This window comes from Aquila chrysaetos, chromosome 11, assembly GCF_900496995.4.
Source record: "Aquila chrysaetos chrysaetos chromosome 11, bAquChr1.4, whole genome shotgun sequence".
Taxonomy (NCBI): domain Eukaryota; kingdom Metazoa; phylum Chordata; class Aves; order Accipitriformes; family Accipitridae; genus Aquila; species Aquila chrysaetos.
In genome coordinates this window covers 18,147,149-18,170,394 of record NC_044014.1, presented here as the reverse complement: position 1 = coordinate 18,170,394, position 23,246 = coordinate 18,147,149, and the positions used below count along the sequence as shown (strand labels likewise).

The following is a 23,246-nucleotide window of genomic DNA, read 5'->3' as shown; positions in this document are numbered from 1 at the left end:
ATAGGACATTGAAAATGATATTAAGGACAATGTGATGAAATTTTTGTTCAAAGTTCTGACAGAAGATTAAGCAAGAGAAAGAGGAAGAAATAATTTCTTTCGTCCAAAGGAATCATCAGACATACAGCATTTTGATTCAAAGTGTAAAGGCTCTGTTTCATAAAGACAGACTGAAAAAGCTCACTTATCACACTTACTGATTAAAAAAGAATTTTAATGTTTTTCCCCTTGATAAATTTAGCTTTTTTAAATCCTGGACATTGACATACCACTAGGTCTTCTCTGTAGACATATGGCCAACTTGCAGTTTGAACTGCACATGGCTCACAAATAGTTCAAACAATTATCATGCCAACACTACATCATATCACTAACAGCCAAGCATCCCTGGAAACTGGAGAGTGGTCTTAACAGGTATGGGAGAAAGTCAGCTACCAAGGGCTGCTGAAGACTACTTATCAGCTCTTCTCAAATCCAGTGGCAGATACAGTGCAGTTCAATACTGCATAGATAGTACATATATCTATATATATATATATATATATCAGTATATATCTACTGATATAGAAGAGATTTGTTCCTCACAAGATGTCTTATTTCCTGGTTATGAATTCACTTCCAAACTATCCTCTCCCCTCAAGATTAGTGTGTTTTGTAGCTCCTAGTCATGTGCAGTTTAGCATTCAAAAAGATTGGCCATATTCCTACATGATCCAGCATGCTCACGTCCTGAATCGCAACCAGCAGTATAAATACAACTGCTGCCTACAAGAAATACAGCATTTAGTTTGGTGTTCCATGTCACACTCGCACATACTTATGAAACCTTGTTCATTTACAGTAGAATGAATCTAAGTGCACACAGAACACTGTAAAATAAACACCACCCACATTTCTTCAGACCTGAAGAAAAAGTTAACATTTCATTACACATATACAAAAAGTGATTTATAGCAAGCCTAAGAACCTAAATGCAACCAGACTACTGTAAAACGTGTATTTGACTACTACATCAAACATTTTAAATCAAATAGAAGAAACAAATGTCTGCATAGCCAGTTAGCCCTGTTAAATGGTACCTTTTTCTCAAACACCCATAATTACCTTTTCAATTTCATATCTGATAGGCAGATACACAAGAACTGGACAACGCATGTAACCCATCATTCAAAACAGCTGCTGTACTCAAAGACTGACAGGTTGCCTAATTTCCATGTACAAAAGGAGTGCTGTAAGTAATTCTTGGCACTAGACTGGTGAAATTAACTTCTATCCTTGGTAAGATAGTAGAGTCTATAAATAAGGTTATTAAGTATATGGATAAGTGTGACTTACTGGGAGTCAGAATGTCTCCTGAAAAAAAAACCCCTCTCATTAACCTGATTATCAATGTCCTTAAAGAGCTCCAACAAGTGGATAGAGAGGATCCAGCGGACATAATATATTCAAAAGTTTTTGGCAAGGTTTCATATAAAAAATTGAAGGAACTAAGTTACCACAGAATTGGAGAAAACATCCTTTTGCAGAGTGAAAGCTGGTTAAAGACATACAAAAGTTAGCTTTGGAGTCCTTCAGGGATCAGTGTTGCCATCAATTCTATCTGTTTTCAGCAATGGGAAAGAGATTTCACTACACACTCTTCTCCAAGCATGTAGATGACACTAAGCTCTTTTGGGTAACCAAAAGTCACAATGGCACTAAGGAATCCAAGAAGGACTCTCAGAACAGACTAATGGGCAAAGAGGCAGATACGGTGCAAAATGAATAACCTAAACCATGCCTACACAACACCAAATTGAGAACTGGCAGCTAACATTCAGTAAAGATCTTGGAGGCACTTCTGACAGTTTTCTGTATTCACCACCTTATTGGGCAGTGACAGCCAAAATAGCCAAGTAAGTACTGGGCATCATCAGAAAGGGCACTGAGAACAAGACGAAGTGCATCATTTTGCCACCATGTATAAATATCAGTACTCGAGAGATGGAGGTACACTGTGTGCAGTTCTGTGCATCTCAAGGAGGACTTGAGTAAGAAAAAGCACAGAGAAGGACAAAAAGTTATCTAAAAGAAAAAGCAGCTGTCTTGTGAGGAAAGACTGAAGACACTGCAGCTCTTCAATCTGGAGAAAAATTGTTGGAAGAGCGCAAATATGATGGTTTACAAAAATCATAAAGGCAGTGGATAAGGTAAATGCAGAACTTGCTTGTCAAATTCTATAGCAACAGACCTAGAAGGCACTGAATGAACCAAATATGAGATCACCTCAAAACAGATATGAGTTTTCTTCTTGTTGTTTTGGTGGTTTTGTTTGGTGTTGGTTTTTGTTTTTGTTTTTTTTTTTTTTTTTTAAAACAGTGAATTTCCAGAACCTATGCCCCGTAAGGTTGTGACCATAGACAGTGCCAACAGGTTTAGACAAAATCACTGACAATAGGTCTGTAATTTGACAATAAAAGCAACTCTAACATCCCTAACATGACAATTTCAGAAGCAAAGTGAGTACAAACAAAATAGACTTCAGCAAGCTGCCATTTCACCTCCCTCAGAAAGGTGCTTTGAGCAAGGGAACAAAGAAGAAAAAAGAGTGTCTGCAAAATATCATTACAAAGTTGATTGGTTAAAAGTTTTGCCATTTTACTAGTTATTATTCCTTTTATTTATAAAAGCTTTATGAGAGTACAGAGCACAAGCACAGGAATCTTAGGAGAAACAAAGGTCAGGTATATCATTGTAATTGAGTATGAACATCTAAAGCCAAAGAGGTTTACTACAGTCCATGCATATAAAAAAGTCTATGCTCACAAAAAAACAGAATAACACAGTTGCCTTGAAAAGTCTCATATGACAGTTAGTTTGCATCAAACAATGAATTCTACATAATTCATTTAAGCAGCACCTTGTTTTGATCTTGGAGTTGGATTCCACTCAGGTACATTTTTCACTATTGCTTCAACAGCCTGGCCAGCTGCAATACGAGTATCCCAATTCGTACTTCTTAAATACACTAACACCTTTAAGGAGAGATTAATAAATATTTGCTTAAAATGTACTTTCAGAAAATCCACCAGCTGTTATGCTCTATTAAAACACACTTACTTTTAATGCTATGGATTAAGACAACATTCAAAACAACAAAAACAAAGGACAAGAAAACAAAGAAATGCAAGCAGCCTTCTCCATATTGCTCACTGCTTAGCAGAACTCTTGCTGTAGCCAGACATTAAGAATTTATAAGATGTATTTAGCTCCATCAGTCAAACTCAACCTTGATTTCCTCCAAGTACTGAACAAGGCTTAAGACTTTTGGTTTTTTTGCTTTCTAAAAGGAAGTGTTCAAAAGAGATTAATAGACCTTAAAACTCTGAAGTCATTTAGCTCAAGAAGAGGGACAACACGGGTCACTTGAAGCAACATATGCTCTTCTAAACTAATTTACCACTATGTCTCAAATCTGGAAAAACTATTTCTTTCTCTGAAAGTGGTTTGATATTCATGATTGCTTGGCCACTCTGTTGATACCATCAATTGTGGTGAGGGCACCTGTTCAATAAGAACAGAATTGAGGTCACTCAGCCATCTCCAGCTGTCAGATACAGACTATTTTTGGTGGTTTTACTAGACTTGGCCAGATTGAAGTCTCAAACTAATGGAAATATCTTTCCATTTTTCAGCCCTTTTAAAGACAAGCAACCTCCTATATTTTCAATGCTGTATCATGAAAGCAACAATCTTTAAAGGCAGGAGCAGAAATTTTTATAAGGCAGTAGAGCTTCTCTTTATAGAAGAAAATCTGAACTTAGAGCAAACATTGAATATCAATACTGAATGCGAAGTGAAACCTCACTTATGTAACCATTCCAGAGGCTGACAAAGCAGCAAGCTTAACAGAAGTAGTCTCCTAATTTTCTTGAGTCTCCAATTTCTGGAGAACACAAGACTACTATGCTTTTTCTTCTTCTCACAGAACCCACGCCCCTTTAAACTAGTTTTATTCTCACCATTAAAGTACTGAAAGAAAAATGCTTACTTTAGATAAGAGATTATTCAGTTCATGAGGATGCAGTTTCACTACTTCCCCAAGTTGCTGTGCAGCTGCTTTTCTTGTTACTGGTGTTGTACCGGTGTCCAGTAAAATAAAGAGACGATCAAGCCTAAATATGATTGACAAAAACCGAAAATGTTATGCTATTCATAGTTCAGCTGCCCATTTCTATTAATATTCCCCCACATTTTTCAGTTTATCTAATGCAAACAGAAGAAATGTTTGCCTGAAGACTACCAACTGAGAGTGACAAATATACTTTTTTTCTAATAGTAAGCATAGTTCTAAAAGCACATAATTTGGTAAGCAAAAAAAGAGAAATTGTTAAAAACAGTTTAAAAAAATTCTGCAGTTACAATAAAAAATTAAACTGTTCCTTTTGTTCTGTGATAGAACATTTTCAATCTTGAAAAATAAATACTGTTAAGTTGTAAATTATCTTCATCAAAGTCTGTATGATAGAGAAAGCAAAGGGCTCAACTGCTCATATTGTGCATTATAATTTCTTTTGAAGACATAGCCTGTGATCTATAATATCAAACTCTGCTTTTCCAGGATACCACAAATTTTTACTTTTCACATATTTTCCCCCTACTACCTGGAATATATAAGGCCAAACCTATTGTTGTATTTACAGCTTTCAAATAATCCGATACCTCTGGCTTTCCCAGGAAATACAACAATTTAACCAGAAGATCTGTCTTCACAGTAACTCTGTATTTAGTGAAAGAGACCCCAATCACCTATTTTCAGAATAGCTAGCTTACTTCTTGTTTAGAGTTGCTCAATGAGAAAGTGATCATATAAAAAAAAGCACATAAAAATAGAGACTACCTAGATAGTCAAATCAATGATGGAAGTAACAAATGTTCATTATCCCCTCCACTATAAGTGGGACAGAACTCTCTTTACAGGGTGCCTAGTTTATCCGTTAGTTACTGGGCAGTATGAGGTTATTACAGAATGCGAGACTAGAATCTGTCCACGTAGAGCAATCAGAATCGTCCCTTATAGCCTTAATCATAAAAATACTCCTCCAAATATTGCAACAATATGAAGCTGGAATTTACACAGCAGTGAAGCTCAGCTAGATCAGCCTAACAAAATAAGGATACAGGTACCCTGAACAACTCCACTTCCTCATAAACATGTACCCTAGGTTTAAGTAAATACAGGAAAGGACAAGTGTTTTGCCTGTTAGTCTGTTGCTACCAATTACATTTCACCAAAACTGGTTTTAACATTAGTTCCAATCGTTTAAAAAACAACACCCCCCCCGACACACTTAAACTGCACTTACTCCTGAAAATATCTTATAATGTGTCACAACACACTAGAAACAGCAGTGCTACAGAGCCAAGGCAGTAATGTCACAGAAATACAGTTCCAAAACCCAAATGCTCTTGCAACTGGAGGTACTAGATTAAATATCCATTAGATAAGAGAAATTCTAACTGAAAGTATTTAAAATCATTCTAGTATTTTAGACACTTCTGATACTTGCCAGCTTTGAAATAATTGTCTTACTACTAATAGGTGAGCCCATTTCAATTTCTGTAGATAAAACTGAAGTTTCAATTGCTATGATTGGCAGTTGGTAAATTGTTTTAAAGTTACATAAAAATGAAAACCCAAACATATGTAAATCAGCAGTTTTGTGTGATTAGACAGTCAAGCAGGAAAGCAAAAGCTTTACAGATCTAACTCCTCCAAATCACTGATAGTGGACTAGTCAGGAGGAACATACCAAATACTTAGTTATTTACCAGTATTTTTTCCTTAGTACAATTGACAGTAATAACCCAACCTGATCTGCAGCACTCAGTATTATTCAGTAAAAAATATGCTAGCTTGCAGAGCAACCACAGCTTGCTCTAACTTGTTTGTTCTCTCATTCTTAAACTCACCCCTTTCATTCTTCATCTCTTCATGAAACTTCAGTGTTCCATACTCAAGCAGTTTGCCATTTAGCACCACCCACTCCTTTAACTATCAAAGTATCTTTTTTTTCATCTCCAAAGTCGAACAGAATGTTCAACTTAGACCACTTCCTCAGCTAGAACTCTTCATGTGTCAAAACAGGAGGAAACCACTATGACTGCCTACCCTCAAAAAACCTCAAGTTTAATTCCAATCTTAGTTACAACAAATATCTTCATTCCTAAACCCTACAACTTGCTGAAGCTGTATTACCTACAAAACACAGCTGCTTGCTGGGGTTTTATTAACGTGCAGTATGCTTGGTTTGTAATTTGTGATTTTAAATTGTAATATGCTTAACTTACATACAACGCAAAATAAAACAACAACAAAAAAAATCTTTCTATTGTCTCACATCACTATAGGAAGGTTTCAGCATTCAACCCCAGCAAAATAAATAGAAACAGGATTAGCAAATACAGGTAACAATATCTGACTAACAGTACTGGTCATGCTAACCATTTTTCCTTTCCCTGCCCCAGACTTCCCTGACATACAGTTCCCAAACAGTTAATATCTGGAGGTATTAAGAGTCTTAAGTTTTGGTTGTTGCTACAGAAGAGTATGGCAGAGCCTGAATTCTCCTGCTCTAGTTGGAAGGGTAGCACTGAGAAAGTTGCCACTGATCAGCAGTGCTTTTTTTTTTTTTTAATTGAAGTTTTCATTCTTAGTTTCATTAAAAATGAAAAAATACTAAAAATTCTAAACTAATTTTGAGGACTTGCAGTTTGGAAAGAAATTTCCTAAGTTCTGACAGGGTTTTCATTCTCAGAACAAACTAACAGTCTCTAAACTAGTTCTTAAAGCCAAAGTGAACAAAGAGTTTCCTAAGGGCATGTGGTTCTCTGCCTCATGCTAGCCTGCTGTAAGCACAGCTCTGCATGGCTCACATCATTCACAAATTTAAAACAGAACTCCGAATCAGTGTGTAGAGTGAAATGCCCTACAATGCAGATAAAATTATTTTATGAAAGAGTTCAACACAGGCTGTCAGAAAAGTTGTTCTAAGCATATGGAAGACATAAGCAAACAAGAGAAATACATGGAGTACTTAAGGGAAGAAAAAATTAGAAAATAAAACCAAAGAGATTTATGGACTGTTATGAAAAATCTAAATACCAACGAATGCTAAAAATGAAATATCTCTCTAAAACTACTTCTCCTGCACATTAACTGCTGTAATCAGAGCTTAAAAACAAAGTCCTTCACTTTTAACTCATAAGCAATTTAGATAATCCTGTCATCTTCCGATCCTGAGTCAACTACATCTCATAGATAGGAAAGGAACCATACACCACCTCTATGTGAACTCATGCCACATGAGCTCATTACAAAGCACTAACTTGTTCAAAGAGGTAGATACCTTTTTCTTCTCACTTGATAAATTTGAGATTTTCTAATCCCTGCTGAAGTGTATCACCAAGACAGAACTTGGGACCAGCAATTCAGAGTTCTTATGAACAGCATTACATTCAAATTAAGTATTTTTTCCTCCAAGAAATACAACGAGCTTTTACACTGACAGAGTTCATTAGAAATGTTTCTGACACAAAGACATCAATTCAGGTGCTTAAGAACAGGCATCTAGTACCATTGAGACACTTCAGAATGTGTCATCCACATGGGGTCAGCAGACATGACACAGGATGCAGGCGATCCTTGTCATTCTAAAGTGGCAAGGACACATTATACCATCTAAACTGGCACCAGAGACCTAGATTAGGCAAGTGAATCCTCCCCACATAAATATTCCAAGTCAAACCCAGAGCATTTCATCAAAGCACACTAGTTTTGAAAAGACTAAAGCCTGAATTCTTACTTTCAGAATAGAACCACCTGAGAGATACTCAAGAATAATCAGTAGGTCTGTGATCAGGATATCAACTGGAACAGCCATCCCAAATTGGACCAGACTCTTCCACCACTAGACTACTACCACTCAAACAATTTTATATAACAATCCTAAAAAAAAAAAAATACTAAATTAATACCTAGAGAAAGAATGGAGGCAAGAAGAATTCTAACAGTAAACAATTTAATTTACATTACTATTAATCAGAATAGCAAGGTTGGCTGTCATAAGGGGGAACATCATCTCTCTAATCAACACTTATGCAGAATACTTATGCATACAGGCTTAGTTAACTAAAGGGGGGTTTGTGAATAAACGTACATAAAAACTATTATTGACCCCCAGTCACTAAACATTATCGCAGCAAAGACTACAAATAAAAAAGTTAAAGGACAAACATAGCAAGTACTTTCAAAAGAGCCACGACAACCAACCCAGCGGCACTCTCCAGGTAGCATGGTGATTCCATGTTCTAGTCACTGCTTTCCAATCAGTTTTGCATATTCAGCATTAAACTAAGTTAGACATGACTGCACCCAGGCACAGTAGGCAAATGTTGCAACAAATGACCTGTTCTGTTCTTCATACTCATCTTCAGTTCTTTGCTGCCTAAAGGTATGTCTCCAAACAGAGGGCTGATCTCCATTTGAAGGGACAGTTATCATAATATTTAAAGTGAACCTTATGGCACTCCTGTGGAAATGGGATGATGTAGATTTGAAAGCCCTTCAGCTACAGAGACATTAGAGAGCTAGAAACAGGATAGTTAATGACCAGGTCAAGATACAGAGGTTACCAACAGTATCTCCAAAATGTTTCCAAAAGAAGACATATGCAGCTGAATTGTATAAAGATCCTGATCACCCCAGTGTAAGCATTCTGACTGGACTGAGTCCCCACAGGACTTCAGATGGGGAAACTCCCAATTTGTTGATTTCAATGAGTTGAGGCTTGAAAGGGCCAGTGAACTGATCACTGCTGCCAATGAAGTGATCTGTTTGGACTCTGCATCTCTGTGTGCACCAGTACGTTTAACTGGCCAGGGAGCAGCCTCTGACAGTAAAGGCCAACTGGTACAGAACAGCTCATAACTATCCTAACATATCCTCCAACCCATTAAAATTGTGTGACTGTACAAAAAACCGTTAGTGGCATAGTCCCTGGAACACTCTAATGTCAACTTCTGCCTAGAGCTCTTTAGAAAACTGCTAGCTAGCACCCATCAGAAGGCAAGGGAATACTCTTAGGAGTTTACAGTATAAATCGCATTTCAACACCTGGTAGCTTCCTCCCAGCCACTATTTCTTAGTACAGAAATAGCCCAGAAACCTAGAAAACATCACTAAATTAAAATTTAGACTTAACAAGGGTTGACACTCACTGTGAAATTCAACCTAAGTTCTAATGGAGATGCCTTAGATTTTCTTGTTGACCTGATAATCCTTTGGTGGTGTTTCATCATTTGGTCAAATCTCAGCTTGGTCAGCTTCACAGCTCAAAAAAACTCAAGCCCCTACTAAAGCACACATAAACTGTTAAATAATCAAGTAAACAACTTTCCAATATACAATCAGCAAGCAAGTGAAAAATCACTGAACAATTCAGAACAAAAGTGTTCTGATACACAAAGAATGGATTGTGATTTTACTTCTCATAGGCGGAGACTGTGGAATAACTAGTTATGAAGGTGGGGCTGTGGACAACGGAGAAATCTTATTGTTTCCTACAGAGCAGTGGAAGGGACACCTGGAATGAAACAAGAGCTCCATGACCACACTGGTCACAGTATTATACACTGCATATGGCAGCCAACCGAATGCTAAAATTAGTGTAATTAATTCCATACTGAATATATATTTCCTGTAATATATATGATCCATAGCATTAGGCTGTACAAGCTTTATTTGTAAACTATTACATATGTATCTACATCCAACAATATAGCCCAAAAATGTATGACCAATTACATTACAAAAACAGAGAAACAGGAAATTGAAACAGTTGTAAAGACATACTAATACAAGAAACATTATCAAGTTATATAGGGAACACCTTGGTGAGAATTCAAGTTTTAGCTGCTGAAGCAGGTTAGAATTCTTATCAGAATGCAATTCTGACTTTCACCTTTCATTTCAGTCTGTTAGGTGTCTGAGAAATTTTACAGCTCTATCTCATCTGGGCAGTAGCGCACATGCCACTTCTGCTTCTCCCCTCCCCATGACTGTGTCAACACTGCCTCCCACAAACAGCAACTGGAAAGGCAGTCCACTGTTCTGGTCTTGGAGTTAATCTCTATCAACAAAAGAAGTGTTACACTATTTTCCCCCCCTTTTGAGTCAGAACTCCTGTAATCGCATTGGTTCTAGAGTGTCTACCTATTCTGATGGTACCGGATATGTCTTTAAGTAGTAGTGAAAACATACTTCTTGTTCAGTTTAGCTCTTGCTTTCCATGCAAGAGCACCCATGAAGCAACAGCTTCCAAAGAAGCTAGAAGCCAAATTAGTTCTTTAGGAAGTTTGTGATAACCCCAGGAGAACATTTCTAAAAGGTACATAGGATCCATAAAAGATATTCTGGATAATTCTGGTACCTCGTGAGAACTTCAGCCTCCCAATGATGCAGTATTAAACTGGAAATGTTACATAAGTAATGATGCCAGCCAGTGCAGCCATTTGTTCTTGGGAAGTCACAGCCCTACACTTCAAAGCCAAGAGCAACACTTATTTTCCAGAAGCTTTAGTCTCATAACCCTCTGACATTATTATTTATTTTAAAATAAAAACTAGGTTCCTAATCTACATATTACCAGTTATATACAAATCCAAGTAAATGAAAAACATTGAAAACTCTAGAAACTAGTACTAAACTTACACGGACCTAATCAAGAATGGCTTGCAAGACCAGCAAGTTTTTGTTCCTTAAGGAAGTGTCTTGAAAATACCCTGAAGAGATTGTCCTTAAGGTATTTCAGGGTGAACTTACAGATTATACCTATTAAAATTGTTTATTCTTAATACATCTTACCAGCTTCATACATTTCATCACATTTTAAAAAGCATATTTGTTCTTCATACTTTGAGGGCCCTCAAAACTACAAGAATACCATTAACAGCCTTGGTGTTGGAATAATGATACATGACATGCCTTTGAATGCATTAAAAGAAACCGGAAAAAAGTTTTATTAGATATTGAAAGGGACTATCAATACTTTATCATCTACTGAAACTCAATCACCCTGAGTAATCTATGAGCCTTGTCACTTTCCATAAATTGGCAGCATTACTTTTTCATCTAAACTATCTCAAAAGATCACTAGTGAGCCATTGTATTTATTCACTTGGATCATACACTTTGTAGGAATGAAGCTGAAGCAAAACTTTTCAATTCCTTTTTTCCTTCTCAGTTCCACTATCAAGAATTTTTTTTCATTATTAGCTATGCAAACATTATACTACTTCCCATATACTTTTAAGACCGGGGACAGGAGTTAAAGCCTATCAAATTTGCTTGCGCATTCACAGAAAGAACATCAACGTTCCCACCCACCTATACATACTTTTGGAGGATGGTGTTTATTAGTTAGTCTTTTCAGCATAAAACTACCAAAGAGATGAACATATACAAAGCAGCTACTCTGCAACGTCTTTTGGTATGAGGTATCTACTGTTCTGCTTTTAGGTCTGTTTTCTAGTGTATCATCACAGAAGTGTTATATAGAAGCAGGTCTTCAGTCCGTGTAACAGCAGAATCTGGTAAAACAAGCATGTATATATATAATGCAGAGTAACACATCAGAACCTCTTTTGTCCACAAGTTACAAGTAAGTGACAATTATTTTTAAGACAACCTTATTAAAAGCAAAGCTGCAAATTCTCAATCTAAGTTTGAAATATTTCAAAGCATTCTCTATATTTGTTTAGATCTTCCTGAACAAACTAGGGTTTTGAGAAAGGTTTTCAATTGGCCAAACAGCAGAAACTAAGCTTTACCAGGAAAACAACCACTTGATAATTTACTGTTTTGAGAATGTGAAAATACCACTTGCCCCACCTCCAAAAATATTATTTTTTTAAATATGTTTCCAATACAGAACTAGCCCTAATGAAGTTTTTTGTTAATACCAATGTTTGGTATGCACTCAGCAAAGACTACAGCCCTTGCCAAAAGATTCATTTGAATCAACTTCTCCCTTGCTCTCCACACTTGTATAGTTAGAATAATTCAACAGTGAATGTTGGTCCTTCAAAAATATAAAACGTAACTAACTACCTAGAGGAAAAGTGCATACCTCTACAATTAAATGGAACTGGTACAGAAGCTGGAAATATATACCACATGTTTCTCTAAAGGGTGTAAGTGTACAAAACAGTTATTTGTAATACGCCTGAAAGGAAAGGACCTTAGAAATTCGATGTTCTAAAGTAAAAGACGAAGACAAGATTTCTTTTATTTACAAAAGCAGCACTGACATTATCTCATCAGTGTTCCTATGGTCCAGCAACCAAAAGGTTCATTTGTCAAGAGCTGCTGTGTAACTTCAAAGGGGTATGGATAGGTTTTGCTATATCTATTAAAAAAACATGCATAAGGCCAAATTTACACAGTATCACTTCTTACAATTATAGAAACATTGGAGTTTGCCAGGAGTAACCAAGATGTTACAGGACTCCAAAGTGTGTAATTATTTTACCTAACACACATGTGGAATTGAAACAATTCTATACCAACTTACAAGGATTACAGCACCTTTATTAAAATTCTATACCTTATATTCGACTTGTGTAACACTTTGATCTTAAAACTGTACTCTGAAGCAATGTATCACGTGACACTATCAACACACCAACTTTTTCAGTGCTCCACACTGAAACTCAGAATGAGCCTTATCCAAACCAGAATTTTTTTCCTGTCAGTTACCATACCAAACAGGTGTTAACTAAATCTTTGCATAGAGCACTACTGCTTTTCACTAAAGCCACGTGGTTTTACAGAAATACAGAAACATTGGTAACTGAATTTGAAACCAATCTTTACAGTAGACACAACCTTAGCATACAGCTGAAAAGCTTTATCTTGATATTCCAGTTAGCTCCCATCTCACACGTACGTTAACACAGTTATTTAAGCAGACTGCCCCACACCTAATGTAATTAGAATACTACTCTATTTAACATGATGGCTTACAGTAGTATTTCAATGTACATAGTAGTCTTGTTACTACTATGCAATCCTTACTACTTCCAGATTCTTATGGACAGCTTTGGAAAAAACCACCCCACCTGATATATAACAAGTTGATAAAAAAAAAAAAGAGTAAAGTAAGATAAAGGGATAGTCTGTAGAAACTACAAAGCTCAAACTAGAACACTTGCTACTAAAAGTCTTAAAAAAATGTATTGCTGCTATAAATTTTTATTAATAATGGATTTCCATTATAAACATGCACTTTTACTTTTCTACATAGAGTTGTAAACTTACTCATACACAGCTTCAGAAACAGCATTTACTTTTATTATAGCACTTCAGAAGTACAGAGACACTACCAACACGTGACTTGAAGTTAATCTATCACAAGGTTAATTTGGATTTACAGTTTCCTTCCAACTATCCTGTTAGGAAGCTTAACATGCCCATTTCACACAAAAAAAAGATGGCAGGAATTTGTGCTCAGCATTTTTTATAAAACACCTCTATTAAGACATATCTCTGTATCTGTGAATACTTTAAGCGCTGGCACACCCCAGCACACATGTGTGTAAGCAGATACTACCCAACATCTTGAGGCAGAGCCAGAACACGCTAGTCACTTTTCTCCACGGAAGCCCGTTTTATTTCGGTTACTTTACAACTAAGGGCTCTGAAAGGCAAAACGGTTTCCTGCCAGTTTTTGAGACTCGGTATCGCTATCCCCTATTCCCTAGCAGTTTAATCCTAGGAAGGACTGGCCAACGAAACGAAGGTGTCGAATTCAGGTGGAAGCCACAGACGCCCCAGGCAGAGCCCCTGCGGCCTGAGGGAGGGAGGGGGCTTCCCTGTGCGCCGGGCACGGGAGTTACCCCAGGCCAGGAAGCAAACCCAGGCGCCGGAGCACGCAGCCACCCCCAAACCCCACCGAGGCGGCCCACGCCGCCGAGGAGCGTGGAGGCCCCGGCGAGGCCTCCCCAGGCGAGAGGAGGCGGAAACCGGGCACCCCTCTTCACCCCCGTACCCCCCGAAGCCAGGCCACACGGAGGGCCGGGGGCTCGGGGCCGCCGCCGGCCCTCCTTCCCCCACCCTTCCCGGCTCCTACCGACCTGGAGACGGCCATGGCCGCCCGGAGCTGGGCCTCGCGGGAGGCGAGCGGCGGGACAGCAGGTGGGGGGGCCGGCGCCGCTCTCCCAGGGAGGAGGGAGAAGGGCGCAGGGCCTAGCTCGGGCCTCTCGGGCGCCGCACCCGGCCTTGGCCCCAGCCCCGCCGGTGATCCGCGGGGAGCGGCTGAGCGCGGCTGTGGCCGGCAGCGGTCAGAGTTTCGCTCCCCCCGGCGGGGCAGCAGCGGCGCGGGCGGGAGCGGTGCACAGCCCTCGGAGCGCGACTTAAAGCTTCTATTCCCCCATCGCCAGGGCGAAGCCCAATGCCTGGTTTTATATGAGCAGCCATCTTGTATTTATTCCCTTCCTCCATGATAGCCGCTTCCTGATTGGCAAGACCGCCCGGTCGCAGCCAATAGAGAGAGCGCTTCTAAGAGCAAGGAGGGCGGGTACACGCAGCGTCCGGACTGAGCAGGACCGGCCATGGAGCCTGCCGAGCCGGCTGGGGGGGGGGTGACGCCGGCCTCCGGGGCGTACCATCTGCACGCGTGGGGGGGGGGGGGGGGCTCAAAGGAGAGCGCCCCAGTCCCGCACCCTGACGGAAGAAGAGAGGCACCAGAACGCGAAGTACACGCGTTTCCTTGCCAGTCCACCGGGTGCTGGCCCTTCTCCCCCGCCTGCGTGGCGGGAGCGCGCGGCGGGGAACTCGGCGAGCTCACGCCGCCCTCCCCACTCGCCGAGGAGCGCTGCCCCTCGGCTTACGCCCGGTGCTGCGGCGCGGACGCTCGGCCGGCGGAGACTACGGCTCCCGGCGTGCAGCGCGCTTAGCGCCGCGCCCCTAGCCCGGGGACGCAGCCCCGGCGCCGGCGGGGGCCGGGCCGGGCCTGGCCGAGCGGGCGGTAGTCCCCGTCCTCAGTCCCTCTCGCTGCGCCGCTTGCCTCGGCCCAGCCCCCTTCCACGGGGAGACGGGTGCTCGGGGCCGGCGGTGGCCTCACAGCGGGTCACTTCGGTTACCCGCAAGGGTTTATTAACCGGCACCAGCCCCCCCCTAGGCAGCAAGGGGGCATCTGAGCTGCCGCTTCCCGCGGCGCGGTCCGGTCAGCGACCGCGTTTCCTTCCGCTTCCTCCTTCAGTGGGGCAGCCCGCCCGTCCTCCCGGCTCGGCTGGGCTGTGGGCGGCCTGTAGGGCAGAACGGGGCTTAAAGTTAGCCAGGCTGGCAGGAGGCGGTCCCCTCCGCCCGGCGCGTACCCTGGGCGGCTGGGCGCAGGGCCCCCTCGCTTTTGGGAAATAAGGCCAAGCTTTCCAAACGCGTGCCGTTGGCTTCGATCGGATCCAGAGAAATGCAGATTAAGAAGTCGGCCTTCGACTAACCATTTAAATTAACGATCCCAGACAGGGACGTAAGTGTAGCTGACGTACGTAACCTCTCATGTGATCAGTTGAAAAAACAGTCACAGATTTTTCTTTCCTGTAAGTGATGCATAAACTTGCATAAATACATGAATTTGCATAATTATGGTAAAGTTTTTCTCTAAGGCCCATTGTGCGTATTTCACACCAAACTTTTCTACAGGAATTTATTTCTGCTTGCCCCAGCCTTTCTACTGGTTTCCCTTTCCCTGCAGTAGTTCACTCTTCAGGTACGGGTTAACTTGTTCATTCCCCGCTAACACGTGCATATCCCAAATAGACACACTAATGCCGTTTGCACGTTCACTGTCTTTTTATAGGTCTATAAACAAGACACTGGTACTTAATACCTCAATCTACCCTTACCCATGCGGGCCCAGCCTATACCTGAGTCCTCTAGAAAGGTTTGCCTCTTCCTGCCTGTTCCCTCTCCTGTTGGAGCTGGCGTTACAGCGGCAACCAAACATCAGCAATATGAGTCAGCCCAAGGCCGCTGCACCACACAATGTGGCCAGAGCAAACCACTGACTTACTTCATTTTCAGTGGTAGGGACGGTTTTTGTCACAGTGCCACACTCAATGACCCAGATAATGCCTTTTCTCTTCCCTGTCATGGCTCTGACGTAGTAACTACCTTTAGATAGCTCAGTATGCCTCCTGTAGCAGAATCAACAAAAAAATACAGTAGGTATAGTTGGAGGCCAAGAGCCTCTTACTGAAGTACTCCAAAATTACGCATACCTTCCTTTCCGCCATCATGTGTTGCAGGTGCATCTGCCCAGGTCCCTGACCCACCATGGTCCAAGGCACATGTTTACTCCTGTCCCATGCGTGTACATGTTTTCACATGATGGGGTGCCTGCTGTTTAGCCCTGTGATGGGGAGGAGCGGCAGGGAGTTGGGGTAGGGAGCAGCAAGGAGCAGGCTGAGGGTTAGTGGAGGATATATTTTTCTTGCATGTTCAATGCTGTTGACACGGATGTATAACAAACACCCCTGATAATACTTCTGCAGTTGTTTAGCCAGGAATCAGCAGTCATCCTGTCCTGCTGTAGGCGTTATTGAAATGACCCTCAGGTGCTATTTCCAATTCTAACACCCTATTTCCTCTTAGCTTCCTTAAAAACATTTTGTGCATTGTTTTAATAGCAGTCAAGGCAGAGGGCACATCAAACATGCAATAAAATTTGTTTTGAACAGCTCCATAGGGGTTATCCTACCTGATAAAAATAAGTGCAGGGAAAATATTGGTCGTGGGTCTTATGCACTGAGTACTTGCTGAAATGGTGATAAACTGCAGTCCAAGCAAAACAAACTGCAAAAGACAGAAAGAATGATCTGTTATTTACCTAATAGTAGGCATTCTGGACTAAACCACAATTCATTCAAGTTTCACACCGTATGTTTTTGTATTTTGATGCGATGTTTATGTAAAGCACACTGTTACTTAACTATTCACCTGTATCTTCTGCTCAATCCTTTTCCTACACCCTATGAAAACCGATTCTTCTTTGTCCATGCATCTGTTCACCTGCTCCGTAAGTCATACCAATCCTTTTTGCACACCCGTTTTCTTTTGACCCATTTTTCAAGGAGTAGCCATGCATTTTCTTTTTGCATATATTGAAAGAATCCCCCCTGCAAATCTGCTGTGTGCCAGTATACTCTCTCAAACCTTTTCCTAAATTAGATAAAACTCAATAATTTCCAGTCAGTTGGTATGTTATGATCATCACTTCCTGCACTGATCTCAGTTATTTTTGTTTTCCTCTTCCTGCCAACTGTGTCCACCTGTGAACTCTTATTGCTTAGCCTCAGATTCATAGCGACTGCAGCTTTCTTCTTTGCTATGTATGTGTACAGAGCCTAGGGAAAAAATGGTGCAGTCTGCAAGTGCTACAGCTGTGCAAATAGTAGATGACAGAGGCACAGTTTTCCTGGTGGAATCCTTCCTGATTAGACCTGACATACCGTGATCTTCTACATGTTCTAGTCTTCTAGCTTTATTTTTCCAGTTAGTTTTTTGTGTCCTGAAGGTTTGTAGATTTGTATTGCTTAGGATCACACCAGCCTCTCTGTAGCTGTAGGTATAACATTTGATACCTCCTAGTCTGGTAAAAAAGATTATTTTCATAATAGTTTGCACATATGTTAGTGGCTGTCTTATTAGATTTCTAAATTCCCTTGGAAATCTTGTCTGAAGAGAAACGAGTCTTAGAAGCTTGTCCCTGCTTAGCAGTTTGTTCAGACATCTTCTCTGCTGGTGTCTTAATCACTGTCATTATTTTGATTATTTGGGGAAAAATTGCTCTGAGATAAATTTATGTATTATGACCTCATGCAGGTAAATTGTGCAGGTTCTTTGCAGCGTGTATTTCTTACTGATGCTTTCTGTTCTGAGGTCTGCAAACTAACCAGTTATCTTGTAGGCTATTTCTAACGTACTTTAAAAATCTTATTTATTTTTATATATTTAAGTGTTTCTTCTTCAAGTATTATTTAATCTTCCTAGTTTTTATTTTACATTTTATCTCTGTAGGTTAGGCCCCTTTTTACTGGTGTCACTGAAATCAGATTTCTGACTGCTTAAGGATATTTTTTTTTCTTGAATAATCTCTTGTTTCTTGCTAATTAATACTTTTTAGTGCTATTCTGCTTATTTTTTATTTAAAGGCGTATTTATTTTTTATCATCCAAGCTTCACTAGTTTCCATGCCAACTCTCATGATTTTAATTGTCTCATTTTTACTCCAAGGAAATTTTTGACTAGCTGCATAACCTTCTTGAAAGCCTCCTTAAAAAGTGCAACTTGTACATGGTCTTCCTTTTAAGTTCTTCACCATAAGTGATGGTGGCTGGAGGCTGGGTGCTGACTGATAGCTCTCGTAGTACAAAAAGCACCTCAGAGATACCAATGAAATGCTGTATTCTGAGAGACAAATCAGGGCTAAGGCACTGCCACCCACAACACTGATTAGAAACATTTATGAAAAAAAGTTTGCTGGGCTCCAATTTCTCAACATCAAACAGGATTGTAATAATAACCAGTTAGTGAAAATCACCAACATCTAAAAGGTTCCAAATGTCACCAGAGCTGTATAATTAGCTCATTAGATTTCATTACCTCTGATCATATTTAACATTGTACTTTCATGACAATTTTCCTGAATGAGAGGCTCCTGATATGACAAATATAGAGAGAAAACTTGTGATTCTCTTTTGTGATCTTCTGTTCCCAGGGATTTTATCTCATGAGATTGCATGCACTTGTTCAGAAGCAGTGCTCCTTGCCCATCTCCATTATAAACAGATATCCCATACAACTAATCAACCTTGTTGTACAAGGTTGTACAACAACCTTGTTTTTGTTAACCACGGTCTGTAATTTCTCCAGCATTTAGTTCCATGATCTCAAACTTCTCATTTTCTAACTCAGTTCTACTTTCCACCCTATTTTATAAAGGATGAAGACTTAAATTACTGATATTCTTTGGACACACTTTATGTATAAAAACTGGAAGTTTCTTAGTTTTGTCTAGATGTTATCTGTGCCTCTGATTTAAATAAATATTTTATAGTTTGGGTAGTTTATTGTTCCTGGGGCATGTTTTTTAGGAAATGGTATAATCTATCCATTTCATACAGTTGTTCTTTTTTTCCAAGCAAACTCTTATGTTTACATTAAAATTCTCCCTCTTTTCACCTCTCTCTGCAGGGTGTTATTAGTAACTACACCACTTTATATGTCAAGTAAGTGACTAAAGTACATATGCATTCACTAAATCTCGCTTATGAACTCTGAAGTATTAGGAGATTAACAATAGTAACTCACATGGACAATTGCATCTTTGTACCTGATCTCTCACTGACATTTAGGAGAGCACAGATCTCCATTTATATAGAGAAATGTATATATTTGTTTAAAATGCACATATATATATATACATAGATCTAAATACATATATAAAAATGAATTCAGTATTTCATATCCAGAAAGAAGAATGAAGGGGAGAAAAGCTCCTGTCAAGTATCTAAGTGGGCTTCTTTGGATCAAGGTAACAGGTGAAAATGAGCCACAGTTAAGAGACAAAGAGAAGTGGAAATAATGAGGTCAAACTTTTCCTGTAAATCAGCAGGTCTTTCTACATAGACCTGTGGAAAAACGCAACATGAAAATAACATGAGAGAAACAAGCAGAGACCTTTTATTAAGTTCTTCTATTATTTAAGCTTGTGTGGCTCTAAGTTTTTTTTCTTTATTTAATTTCAGTAGTCAGATTGTTCTTTTTTCATGAGCTAAGGCAAGAGGGACATTAGCCTGTGCAGTAAAAAAAAAAAAAAAAAAGTGCATATAATTCCAGTGTGCACAAACTGAATACAAAGAGCATAAATAGAAAAGCACCTCTGTCATCAGGGACATAAGGATTCAGAAACACACTATAATGCTGAATAAACAGGGCCAGAGGTTTCACATCTAGTCCAGCTCTTTCCAAAAGCTGTTGCTTTTCAAAGATAGAAAAGAAAGCTAATCTGTGGCCATCGTCACAAGTTCTGCTACAGTTAATGAGTTTAAATTAGATTTAAAAACAAGTCTGGTGAACATATCCTTTGCTCACTCTCTCTTTTATTATAACTACTATATTAAATGATAGAAAACAATGTTTTTCTTTTATTTTAATTTGTAAACACTGTTTCTCAGAATATATTTTAGGCCTACTAAAGATTTCTGGTGTGTAACTTTTTAAAATCAGAATTTACCATTCACCAGAATTGCTATTAAATAGCTCCAACATGATGCAGATACCAGGATAGGGTGGTCCCATTTTTCATTTGGGGTGTGCAATGTGCTCATTATACAGACAACAATGAATCAGCTGTAGCATTCCCTTTGCAATACCAGCTTATAATTTCTTTCTTCTATTTACTATGTGCATCCCAAAGATGGATTGAGATGTGATTAACAGATATCAACAATAGCTTGTACTCTCTTATCTTCTCTTTAAAGGGTTAATTTTGCTGTATAGACTTCTGCTTGGTAGTATAACTTGCTATACTTGGTAGTATAACAGAGAGAAGTAAAAACTTCTCTCTGTTAGGAGAGGAGCTCTGAAGAACTGCATGAGGATCATCCTCATCTGTGTCAGCTTTTAAGTTTATCTGTCTTGGGGGCTCTTTCACCTTCCTTTGTGGCACATTCAGTCCTGAATGTTCCTCATAAAGGAGAAAATGTCTCCTGCTTTCAGTATGACTCTGCATTGACTTGCTTATTATACTTCTTACAGAGGCAGTTACTTCAGATTTGGTTTTTACACTTTAATTCATAAGCGTAAGTTTTGTGTGATGGGTACAGTAATAGCAACATTATAGTGTGGTTTGATACTGTCCTGGAAGTGTGCAGTAAGACAGGTATGTATTTGTAATAAAAAAATTGGATTTGATTCTCAGATTCCACAAATGATAGGATTCCTGATATCCAGTAAAAACCTAGCTTGTTTTCAATGTATGAAACAGATTTGTGGAGTAGTTTCTTGTCTGAAATTCTCATTGGATTCTGGAGGGAATATCTTCAGGACATTATACTACATGTAGACTAGATTTAAAGCTTAAAAAGAGGCCTTAATTAGTTTTAAGCTCCCACATGACTTTATTGCAGGATTAGAGGTCTGAGTGCTCCTGTATTTTTTTGATAACTGTTATTTACATCAGCATGGTACTCACACAGAGCCACAGGCACGGCTTAGAAGACCCAGATAAGAAATTGCCAGGAACTCCTCCTCCAGCATGTGTCCTGTTTTTATACCCAGTGATCTTTCACCAGCTTTTTACACATGCATCTTTTGCACATTTCTTCCCTCACACTGATAACTCTCTCCTGTTGACATTTTACTTTTCATTTTCCCTCCTCCTTACTTTTTCTCTTTTAAAATATTTTTTTTTCCTGTACTCCCCCACCCCCCATTGTCTTCTCATGTCAGAAGGAAGGAGAACCAAGTTGCCTCCTCACCTGGTTCCTTTTTGTCATCTGTTTTTTCTGACTCCCCACAAGAAGAAGAAAGGGAACTATAGGTTTGCTAATTGCTGTCCACTGGAACCCTAAAGTACAGTCTGCTGACAACTGGAGCACGTAGGAGTCAGCCTGGAGAGGAAGCAAACACTAGTGGTTGATAACAGCATGGAAGCTATTGCTTTTTGTTTGCACACACATTTTAAATAAACTGCTGTTCACAGTGGCCAGGGATTCACATCCCCTTGCTGAACCCCAGGCGGGGAATACATTCCTTCTTTCCCCAGCACGGAGCAGATTCTAAACCACAAATGATCTTTGGGGGTCTGCATTTCTGGATGCCTCATGTGAGACATCTTAAGAAGGAACTGATCTTCAGAAGCTAGTGCTCAGGTCATTTAACTGCTGGTCCTAGCACACTTGTAGTAGTGCACCCCAAATTTGAATTGTAACACATCACTGATCACTTCTGCACATGAAAAAGCAGCCTGCAGCTTGCTAGTGGTTACTTTAGATGCAAATAAACAGGAAAGGATCCTAATTGTACTTGAGGCTCCTTGTAGGTCATTTACCTTTGGCCCCAGCTGAGAGAAAAATACTCACACGCAAACCTCTCTAGCCCTTTTTAAGATAACTGTTTATTCTTCACACACAAAACTAAATTAGCTGTACATGTGGGGCAGATTTCTACATATAAGTTTAGTTGTATCACTGTGTTCTAGTTTTCTGCTGGAGCTGACCTCTGTTTTTCCCAAGTCCTTCTTGGGAGTCAGCTTTCTGCATAGAGCTCATCTGAACTTTCTCCCAGCACTTCCCAGGAACCACCTGAACATTTCCTAACTCAGTATGATCATACCTCAGGGCGAGCTGGCCCCATGGCTTCACCGCTTGATAAAAATCAGGCCTCCAATTAAATCATGACTTCAGGGCAGCAACAAAAAAAGTTTTCTGTGAGTTCAGAGTTCAATAGTTACATGTATTAAAACTCTTACAACTCCTTCAAAAACTTTCATGCTACCCCTGAATTTTCTGTATCCTTGTGTTTTTCTTCAAGATTTCACACTTGGGGCAGTGGGAAACCGACACTGTCCATCCAAGTCTTGCTTTTTATTGCTCTGTGGTAGAACAACAGGTATTTCTAGGTTTGCTGAGAACATACACAGAAGAGGCCAGCAAGATTTTATGACATTTTTGTAGAACTGTGAAATAGAAAAAGCGTTGGGCTATTTTTGTGTGATTTTTTTTTTTTTTTTTGAGTGCCACTGTAATACAATATTCAGTTAAAAAATAAGAAGCATTTTATTTCATTTAATTTCATTCTCCACCATGTGGATCAATTAGTAATTGAATACTACAGATGTGAATATGCAGTGATGACTCAGCTGGGGAATTTGAGATAAATGTCAGTAACAGTTTGTGAGGTATTATGTGGGCTTAGCTCTGCCTAATTCCATTAGGAACAATAGGGTGGAAAGCCTTATCCTACATTCTAAAAAAACCCCAAAACAACCCCCCCAAAAATACAAACAGAAGTTTGGCTATTTTCATATACTCATCTCAAGGCCATTTGTGGAAACACCATGTCTATTAATTTTGCTTGGAAAAAAAAAGCAACATAGTTACAAAAGTGATGTTTATTTAGTCAGATAACAGGAATTATACCATCT

At 39.7% G+C, this 23,246-nt stretch overlaps 1 protein-coding gene across 1 annotated transcript in view; it reads right to left on the bottom strand.

Moving 5' to 3' along the window:
* BTAF1 (B-TFIID TATA-box binding protein associated factor 1) overlaps positions 1 to 14,104 on the bottom strand; it is a 50,307-nt gene extending 36,203 nt beyond the window's left edge. The window contains 3 exon segments of the mRNA XM_041127479.1: positions 2,900 to 3,014; positions 4,031 to 4,154; positions 13,584 to 14,104. Coding sequence (XP_040983413.1) covers positions 2,900 to 3,014; positions 4,031 to 4,154; positions 13,584 to 13,630 — 286 coding nt within the window. The 5' untranslated portion in view covers positions 13,631 to 14,104.
* Between the last annotated feature and the right edge of the window lie 9,142 nt (positions 14,105 to 23,246).